Here is an 11150-nt window from a genome sequence, read left to right on the forward strand (position 1 = left end):
CCCCGACGTGCAATGTTTCATGGTGTAGGAGTAGGTTGGAAGAAAGCTAGGGGTGGCCAGACCAAAACGTGGCACAAATCTATGAAGTCACTGACAAGTGGACTGGGCCATGTTGGTAGGTGTAGACTACCTGGTTGGGATTCGCGAGATGACAGCAACCTATGGTTAGAGACCTTGAATGACATGGCTCAAAATCGCTTGCAATGGCGAAGGTGCATCCACTCTTTGTGTTCTACCAAATTCTAATCTTCTGAATTCCTCATGTCTTTATCTTTTTCTCTTTCCAAATTTATTTCACTGTACTATACTCCTTCAATAATTTCTTCAAACCCTAATCTTTTGGATTTCTGATTATACTCCTACTACTTCTACCATTATGGGATTTTAATCGACAACTGCATCTCTGTGCTAATGTGGTATGGCAACTCGAACTGATGTACGTACGTACGGAGTTCTACGTTGTGACTGACTGACTTAGGTGGAAATGCTACAAGTGTCAACTGGGGGAAGGAGCAACAGTACACCAGTTAAAAAACCTATAACCGCAATAACTGTCGTACTGTAGCAAGATTTTGATTCTTCTGATATTTGATACGACTTTCTAAGATAATTTTGGCCTAACACCTAAAAGGAAAAATAACTAACAACTGGCAGCATATTTTATATAGCATCAACCGTGTAATTTATTACTGGCTTGCGTCAACACCTGAACTAAGGATAGGGAGTGAAGTAGTCGAACGCGTCGACAACTCCACTTATCTTGGGAGTCTGATCAGCCCTAATGGGCTGGTATCTGACAAAATCTCAGCAGGGATCCAAAAGGCTTGTTTCGCTTTTGCTAACTTACGTCACCGATGGCGAAGACGAGATTAGGGGACGAGTATACTGCGCAGCAGTTCGTTCTATTCTATTTTACGGTTGTGAAACATGCCCATTAAGAGTAGAAGATACTTCCAAGTTACTAGTATTTGACCAGATGCCCTAGAAATATTGCTTTCATTCTCTGGGATCACCGGGTAAGTAATAGTGAAGTTAGACACAGGGTATTAGGCAATGATGATAAATTAGTTGAAGTCATGAATCTTCATCGACTGAGATGGTTAGGTGACGTGTTACGTATGCCTGAACACCGATTACCACGACGCTCTATGCTGACTAGTGTAGGGGATGGTTGGAAGAAAGTCAGGAGCGGCCAAACCAAAACGTGGCATCAGTGTTCGAAGTCACTAACTCCTAGTCTGAGCCATGTTGGTAGATGCAGACTACTCGGATGGGGTCCTCGCGACTATCGTAACCAACGGTTGGAGACTCTAGGTGACATGGCTAACAATCCATCACAATGGCGGAGGTGTATACACTCTTTATCTCCCCTTAAACACAGATTAAAATTGTTTCACATCTGTCTTTCTTCTTGTACTATATCCTTGTATACAATCTCCTTTGTATATATTACCACCACTGAATTAACTACTTTATGAATTCGATGTTCATCTTTTTGTGCTAATGAAGTATGGCATCTTGGACCGATGGATATATATGCCTGGTCCTACGTTCTAGCTGACTGACTGTGAAAGCTAAAACATAATCGTTTTAAATTGGCGGATGCAAATTGAAAACAACTGGCAGTTACCATTAAAAAACAAAGCCAAAAATGGCAAAACTAGCTACTGGTTACAATGGCTGACCTGTAGGTAAGGACACTTTATCAGAATACTTCCACTGGATCAACATACCGCGCACATGCGACTAAGCTAAGGTAATCTAGTCAATTCATGTAGTCTTTAAGGTCTGAGTAATATGAGTAATGTAAGCAGTACATTAGCCGTTAACTGTGTTGCTTAGGAACATTGGGCAATCACTCAACATTTAAATGAAAAGCAACAAACTTGAGGTAAATATTTATATCCCCAACGAAAATCAACTTTCTAGTAATCTTCGGAAACTAAATTACATGCTAGCTTTACAATTCATGCTAATTGCAACACTTAGGGAGACGGCTTTTTTGGTAATCTAAAATCGGCATACAGTTCTTTAAATTTGTCGAATCCAGCCAACACACCAGCGCCGGCGACACCTCTAAGTATGTTTGCACCGGCACCCTTCATTAAAGACATTGGACCTTCATTTTTTAGTATTTCAGATGCACAGTGAATTGAGCTTTTATATTTGACAGCTTGGCCTAAGAAAATAATATGAGAACTAATCAATGCTAACCTGAAGTCATCATCATACGCCGACGAATAGTATCGATCGGGTAGGATATCAATCCAGAAGTGACAGTCACGCCATAACCGAGGCAGAAACTGATTGCTACACCTGCATCCGGTCCAAGGAATATTGGTTTCAAAGTATCATACAATCCAAAGTAAAATCCTCTGTATACAATTATACCGACGCACGAGATAACGAAGCCACGGTAGAGTCCAGCGATACCATCTGACTTGAACGTTTTACTAGGGGAAAATATAAGTTGTATAGTTTATCTTACGCATAGACATCAACCAAACCATTGAACTCACGAGTTCCACCTTTTTTGGCAGATTTGTTGTCGTTGGCCAGACGAGTTCGAGCGTAGTCCAAAGAGTAGACAAACACTAGGGACAAAGCACCTGCGGCACCACCACTGACTACGTTTTTGTAGAAAGCAACCAAGTATGGATCATCTTTATTTTGCTGAAACGCTGACTTCACCTTGTCCTTAAACGCAAAGTTAAGCGCCTGGGTAGGGAAGTACCTCAAGCAGTTAGGTAAATTTCCACGCCAGAAGGGTAGTAAGCCTATAATAATAGTCAAGAAGGATCAGCTAGTACCTTCTTGTCTGAATGTCCGTAAAGTACAGTCGATAACACCAGTGTACGGTTTATCTAAGCGCCCTTGCTTAATCATCTCATCTTGATTTTGAACGAGTAGTTTAACTCGCTCTATTGGAGCAGCTGCGGTCTTTGCGATAACAGCAGCAGCACCGCTTAGCAGAAAATTTTCGGCGAAACTCAGACCTTTAATTTCTTTCCCACCCTCTCCCATGATGACTACAACTGACGTCTGTTGAGGAGAAAGGTCGCGACTAAACAACGAACGCAGCGGGCCAACTCAGCCAAAAGGTTACTAAAACAAAAGCTTTGATATGTAACTATGGTTGACCTTGAGTCATAGTATTGGTCATAGAGTAGAAACTGTCTAGCATGGTCTAATGCTTATTTGATATTTGAATGTGAGTGATTGTGAGTGGCTTTAATTAGTTTAGGTTTATGTTAGTTTTGTTGTTGTCTACCTGCTAGATCATCAACCTCTGTCCACAAGATAATATTTCAAATTTAGGTTTTCGCATTACAGACAGAAGGACTGCGGTATGTGTTATCTGTCTGCCGCAAGCTTTTATTGACATCTAATCATCTTTTGAAGGAGTTGAGTGGATGTCGGGACGTCACCCTTTGCATGTGTCCAACAGCTGATTTCTCGATGAGAAAACATATATAACAAATGGATCTTGTTCTTTCATAGTTTTCGGAATAAGCTTTGATTTCCTCTCAGTCGTCTTCACTTATGCATATTGCGCAAGCAAACTCAATTTGCAGTAAGTTATTCTAACGAGGTTTGACCTTTCAATCCACATTATATTTGGCAAGACACATGAGAGCGGAGTCAAGTAGGTAGCTGTCCTTCATCATTTTCCCAATGGGTTTGGGATCATGTTTCAAATATGGCTTAGAAACCTATACTCGATTTCCCAACTAGTACAACGCTAGGGCTGAATTATCCATAATGCATGGATCTAAACTGGGAAACTTTGTCCTAACTCATCAACTTTTAAATCCCATGAATGAGACTGATCGGCAGCGATTTTTGGTCAAACAGTCACGATTTACTACGACACCTAGATCACTATGAGACTCTAAAAGGTAATGCAGTTGTGGCTGTCGAGGTCGAACAATACGTATACACAGTCACTTTCAAAACGATCGAAATAAGAATCAAGAAAATCAAGGTCAGCATGACGTTCATGTTTTGTTACAGTAGATAACATTTTCTAATTTTCGATTATCTAGAGACTTTATCCACGTATCCCTTTATATAAGATTCATCGTGAGGAATAAACACTTCCTGAAACCATCCTGTTTAACTATTTATAATTTTGTATGAAGAGCGCCACATACGATTTGACTGTAGTTTTCAATATTTTGACTAAAGCTCATAAGTTCTGTTTAATACTTTTTCGCGCTATCCACAGTCGTTTGACAATTGTATGGTGCCTAAAATCGTTACTAGTAGTACTTTGCTGATGAGATGATGTATTTTACATAATGATCCATTACTTTTTTCGAATCTTTTTTAGCTAGCTCCCCTAATCCATGGGAGGGACTGACCTATCCGAGTGGTCTGGTTGTATAAGACCCTTATTTCTTTCATATAAACTCCTACTTTCTTTGTTGAAATTGAGGCTGAAGACGTGAACCGTTTCATAGGCTTCTGTAATTATTTTTCAGTGTAGAACTTAGTTCAACCAATTGAACCCTAAATAAAAATAATGCATTTGTAACATCCCGAAGAGTAGAAAATCTATTTTTTCTACTCATTGGAATATTACTGGTGTGAATTCTGTAGATATTATTTTCGTAATATATTATTATTATTGCAAAATTATTAGTTTTATTTATAACAACCTACCCGATACTCTATTTGTAATTATCTAGTCAAACCTTAGTAATGATACCCACGAAACTTAAGATGTTCGATTTTAGTCGACGTAATGAGCTAACTAACTCTCTTCTGTTTATAGTTCTAATTGACTCGAGTTGGTTGTAATTATCTAACCACCTAACTTACGCAGTCTACATTGAATCGGATTATTTTGTAGATCTCTCGGCTGAATCGCCCCAACTTGCTGTCCAGGCAATCTGGTGTCGTTCGTACCTCTAAAGAATAGATAAATCCCCAACAGTTGTACATACCTTGATGCGAAGGAGACTAAATTGTAATATATAGATCGCTGTCAAGATTTCTCAAAATGAAATCAGTCTCGTGTGTTCTATGGCCTCAGCTGTCGTAGTTACCTCACTTTATGCCGTGGTCAACCTGAAAATTAATAGTTGTGTCTTCTGTGACGATAGTTTGACACTAACATCATTGTGAGAAAAATTTCATGACTAGCAAGAGGAAGAACGTTTGTGTAAAAGTGAGCAGGAAATAGAAGGAATGTGAAAACCCTTCGCAACAGAAAGAGTACTCCGAAAATCTCCCCAGAGCATTTTATTGAACAGTATTGTCATTTATTTGTTCTCTCTCCTTGTCATTTATTCCAACCCTATCTAGGTCTCTGTTAGCTGCACTCTTTGTTCTTCAGCCTTCCTCGTTCGAGCTTTTATAATGTGGCCTTGGTTGAAAACTTACATTTTATTACTTAATTTTACTGTTGTATGTTGCCAGACTATTGACAATTAGGTCGTGTTTGACAAAACTCAAGGTCAAGGCATGGTCCATTTTATAAGTGTTATCCTCTGACTGTCGACTTAAAAATGTTACCGGAACACTTGCAGATAGATATCTAATCCCATATTGTTGAGAGTATTCTACCGATTTGTAGAATTGGGATCTAGTTTGGTATTAGTACTACTATAATAATATGCCTTACGCCAAAGTTCTGGAGTTGCCATGTGACTACCTAATATATAAAATCTTACGTAGAAGTCATGTCATTCTGTACGCTGACTCGTCCCATGGTGATAGTTGATAATATGATGCTTGACACTTCTGAAGAACACATTTGGGCTGGAGATGGAATAATATATGATAATAACTTTTTCTCAAAGAACAATATGTTACATAGGGCATACCAGTTTACAAGCAAGATCAAACTGCTACAGATTATACAGTTTTCATTGTGGTAAGTTATTCAGTTAGGTTGATATTTTATGAAGTAAATTGTTCACAGAATTATGGGGAGTAACACTTCTCATATATGAATGCAAATGATGTTAGCAAGACTCGCATTATCCACATGAAGGCTGGCGCGATTTGTGGGGGTTGCGTTGCGATGTGCAACTGATGGTCGAGAATAAGTCCACGTAAGGTTTTTAGCTCCCATATACTGTAACCTTATATCCTTCTGAAACATCTGGGGCGTTGATGATGGCGCAGGCCGAAGTCACCCGTTTTAAATGTGTTTTCGGTGGCATGCCTCGACGGGGTTGAAAAGGAGGGTAAGAAGATGTGGATGGTAATGAGTCACGTATAATGGGCACGTCTGCAAGAATGAGCGCTGCTCATATGATTATCAGGAGAGCACAATTTGTGGCCAAAGGGCGTGCAACTCCCAACTCATGTCTATGATATTGGCGTGAACCTTTGTCGATGTTGGGATAAATTCAACAGTGATGTTTTTAGTCTGCAAGAGATTTGCTCGACTGCTTGCACTGAGGATTTGCATGCATTGTTGTGTCGCTAAACCTCCGATTAGACGGACAAGGTTTTGAGATTATTATTATTCACAAACAGCTTATGGGTTCATAAGTGTTGCAAAACCATTTTGGGTTTCCTCAGAAATGCAATAGTACACAAGTTTCAACAATATTTGCGATAATTAAAATGCAGGTTTTGTGTAATTGAAAAGAATATTGAGCCAAATTCAAGGAAGGAAAGGAAGAAAATAGGGGCATAGAAATGAAGGAAACGTGAAATACGTAAATCATTTAATAATCATGTTTGTGAACACAAGACAAGAATGAGTGATTATATATGTATTGACAAATGAATGATGGAAAGAGGAAAACGAAAGGGAAGGAGGGGAGATCAAAAAAATAATTGAGAAGTTAAATCATTGTTACTAAATGAGCAACTGATAGAGAAACATACTGAAGTAATCTGTAACGGATAAAGATAAACACCAGAAATCGACACTTTTTATGATACTTACAATTGAATTTGTTGACGGAGTTCGTGTTAATAGTTTTATTAATTTTGTCAACCATTTTACGTGATTGTCAAATCACGACAATTCTCTGCGACGACATCCGGAAACTCTTATAATTACTTATAGTGTTGATTGGGGATCAGCTACTGGGAAATAGGTATTGTTGTTTGAGGAGATTCGGAAATATCAGAAGTTTGTACCATAAATGGGTCCGGACTGCTTGATTACACTCCGAATTACTATCTAGAAATAATTTTTCACCTAGTGTTAATGTTAGTGGTAGGCATCAGAGTCTTTATTTTGAACGCTTGAATGGCTAACGACTACGCCATAATTTAGTTATTGCTTCAGTGCAGTACACTAATATCTTAATGCGATGACTTTATTATCTGAATTATGTTTAACGTCTTTTTGAGCAACATGATAGCCTTGTTTATAGACCGAAATGCAAATAGTAAAAAAGAGACTATTTTGGGTTTGGTGTAAAATGTTAAAGGCAGTTCAAAACGTTGAATTTAAATGGCATAGAGATGGTGTAATGCAACGCACGTGCAGGCCAAGTCAATATGTACGCTGATGAGGAATATAGCAATCAAAAAGAAACTTGGCAGAAAAAATTAAAAGTTGAGACTGACTTATGAAACTACAGTTATGAACATGTCGACTATAGTGTAGAATTCTCATAAATAGTTGCTGTAGTTATCCCAGTAGCATTCATAAATGTGCAGTAATGATAATCAGAACCAAGAAGCGCCAAATTAGTATTCAATCGTATATGCCTCGCCTAGAAACAACACACTTTCTCATAGTAGTATGTTGTGATTTAAAGCTATTAAAAATATTTTATGTAACGAACGGTTTTGTAAGTAGTTTATATGAGAGACATGTATGTATCAATAGTCTAAGCAAAAATGTATGCATGTTAGAGGTATCTTAAACACGGTAAATTATCCAGCAAAATAGTAAGACTCCCCTGGATCATTTCCAGACTCTCAGGTATCGAACTCTTATTTATTAACTATTCTTTCTATTTCAACGTTGAAATCATGAGTCAATTGAAGCTAGGCCACCATCGAAAACCTGGAAGCACTGGACGGCCGTTTCGTCCTATTATGGGACTCCTCAGCAACTTTGAAATATACTGAAATCTCCACAAATCCCCTTCTGATTATTCTTTCTATTGTTAGCGCGTTAGTCTGTGTTAAACTCTTGGCTGCCTAGCACAGGCTGTACCATTTGAAGTATTTCGCCAAGATAACGGCGGCCTGCTTGAATACCTGGACTACCTGTTACTGCCATCTAAATATTTCAACAAGTTATCTGGGATTTTTTAATTTGTTTTAACTTATCATTATGTCTATTAATCGCATTATCTATACAGGCGCGTTTATGAAAAGCTTACGTCCTTTCGCTGCAAAAATCACAAACAAGTACAATAAGAGACATCGTGGTGGTTGGCAATATGCATTAAAGAGAATGAACATTATTCAAATGTCGATTCCAGAGCTGCTTAATTCTAACTGTCGATCTCTAATTAACAAGGTGGACTATCTCCAATTTCTGCTAAGTCAAAACATGTATCGTAATTGTGGTGTCATTACAATTCAAGAACCTTGGTTAACTGATCTACAGGATGATTGCTTAGTATCACTACGTGGTTTCAATATCTATCGTCAGGATCGATCAAACAACAAAAAGACCTGTGGCGGCGGAGTAGCTACGTTTGTAAACGTTAACTGGTGTCGATCTACTTTTGCCCGTTTCAAGTTTTCAAATGACTTTATTGACTGTCTAACTTTTATGTGCCGTCCAAAAAACCTGAATAAATACAAATATATTTATGTTACTGATATCTACATGACTCTAGACTGCACATCATCTGCGCTATCTGTCTTCGCTAATAAATTTACTGAATTCGCCGTTACTGCCTTCAGTGATTCGCTTTCAATTGTATGTGGTGATTTCAATTCATGTGACTGTAGCTTCCTTGCATCACTAGGTCACCCAAATGTAGTAGATTTTCCTACACGTCTGAACGCTCATCTAGACTTGGTTTTCGTTAATGATCTGGGTACATATGTGACTCGCAAACGTGCTCCATTGTCTAGCTCGGATCACTGTATAATTCGTGTTCTACCTAAAGTATATGGAAAACATGGAAAGAGTACACACATACACCATACCAAAAAAGTAATATACAGGAATTACTCAGAAGAAAATTTACAAAATCTAAAAAACATGTTTCGTACGACCAACTGGGAATTATTTACAGATGACTCAATAGAAAACACAACTGATGTTATCACCTGTTATCTTAAATTCTGTTTTGATATTCGCTGTCCTACCGAAACCTTCTTTTTAAGTTTTGATCGACTTGCATCTCCACAACTAAAACAACAACGGAGGGTAAAAGAAAGAATGTACAAGGAGAAAAACACTATTGAAGTTCGTAAGTTAAATGGTCAAATAAACCAAGAGACTAGACGTCTCAACTCTGAGTTTACTCAAAAATTCCTATCTTGTAAAAGCTCTCCAAGTATGTGGAAACTCTTTAAAGAAATTACAGGGAACAGGCAGACTAGGAGCGATAACCAGCTGAGTGTTTGTGACTTAAATAAGTCCTTTGTACGTCAGTCATCTGACATCAAGCTCCCTATATCCACCGGTTTGAAGAATAATTGTGTTCCCAGTTTCACTGAAAATGATGTCCGAAAATGTCTCCAGTCACTTGATTCATCCCAATGTTTAGGACCTGATGGTATCCCAAAACTCCTTTTTGAAAAATGTGCTGACGTTTTGTGTTATCCATTAAAGAATATCTTTAATAGATCCTTCCCAACTGATGTTTTACCGAAAATGTAGAGAAAGATAAAGATAATCCCTATACCAAAGAAAGCTTCTGGTGATAAAAATGTGAAACTTAGACCCATTGCAATAACTTCACCTTTCCTCAAAATAATGGAAAAGTTACTGATACACCCACTTCAACCTGCAATAAAAGAGCACTGTGATCCATATCAGTTTGCTTACAAATGCAAAAGAAGCACATTAGATGCCGTTGCTGTTCTGCATCACACCATAGTGTTCGGGTTGGAAAAGGGTAAGAAGTTGGATGCGCTTTCCTGGACTTTACTTCTGCTTTTGATTCTATTCCAAGACACCTCTTACTTAACAAGCTGATCAGTGTCGACACTGACAGCTGGATAAACAATTGGCTATGTTCCTACCTTTCTGGAAGAGAACAGTACACTGTATTTGAAGGAAAGTGTTCAACATCTCTACTGTCTACTGTAGGTGTGCAACAAGGAGCTGTTCTTTCACCTCTACTCTTATCTTTCTTTCTGTTTGATCTGCCATCTTCCACAGAAAACACTTTTGTAAAATATGCGGACGACCCCACTTTATGTATGCTTGTTTCTATCTCCTCACACCCCATAGAAATGAACGAGTTTTTATCTCGTATTGAATCGTGGTCTGTTGGTAATGGTCTCTTACTCAATCCATCTAAATGTCAAGCTGTTAACTTTAGCCTGAGACATGGACAGAACTTATACTCTATTTTGGGATCCTATAATGCTTGTGCCACTGGAGACTCCTTAATAAACACAGTGTCGAAGGCCAAATAACTTGGTGTCATTTTTTCCTCTGATCTTTCTTGGTCTTCTCATGTTTTACTGTTATTGAAAAAAGTTTACTGTTTGACATATTATATAAAGAGGCTGCATGCTTTTGCGATTACTCGCCATTTACTCATACAATTTGTAAATTCCTGCATATTACCTATTATTCTATATTGTTCATCATTATTCTTTCCCGGGCTTTTGAGAAAAGACTTTGCTGTTTTGCGTAGAGTGCTGAAGGCGGTTTGCAAGGTATGTGGTGAATCTTTTGAAGTCATTATCAATATGCTTGTGGACAGACATCTTAAGTCTTGCAAACTCTTGGCAGGTGTTATCTTATCAGATACTAACCAACCACTTCATTCATATCTTTCTCCTTGTACATCTTCTGGTAGAACGAGACGTAAATACATTAAAATCCATACACGCAAACAAGTCTATAAAAGTTCTGTAATACCTTACCTAGCAAATTTACTTTGTGACGAACAGGCTGTTAAAGTTGACCTGGTAAATAACCTGTATTCTTAAGCATGTCTCAAATTCGATAATTTGTATAAACTCAGTTTTTTTTCTTAAAACGTTTTTTTTATTTGTTTTTTTTTTTTTTTTTTTTTTTTTTTTTT

The 11150-nt window shown here is 38.0% G+C and overlaps 1 protein-coding gene across 1 annotated transcript; it reads right to left on the minus strand.

Annotated features, from left to right (window-relative positions):
* Positions 1-1888: 1888 nt before the first annotated feature.
* On the minus strand, positions 1889-3024 carry Smp_079220 (putative adp,ATP carrier protein; the record flags this gene model as incomplete). Its single annotated transcript, XM_018799962.1, is given in 4 exon segments — positions 1889-2179; positions 2215-2436; positions 2607-2799; positions 2803-3024. Coding segments are annotated over 4 exon segments (831 nt in total). The 3' UTR covers positions 1889-1985.
* Between the last annotated feature and the right edge of the window lie 8126 nt (positions 3025-11150).

Source organism: Schistosoma mansoni, chromosome W, assembly GCF_000237925.1.
Source record: "Schistosoma mansoni strain Puerto Rico chromosome W, complete genome".
Classification (NCBI taxonomy): domain Eukaryota; kingdom Metazoa; phylum Platyhelminthes; class Trematoda; order Strigeidida; family Schistosomatidae; genus Schistosoma; species Schistosoma mansoni.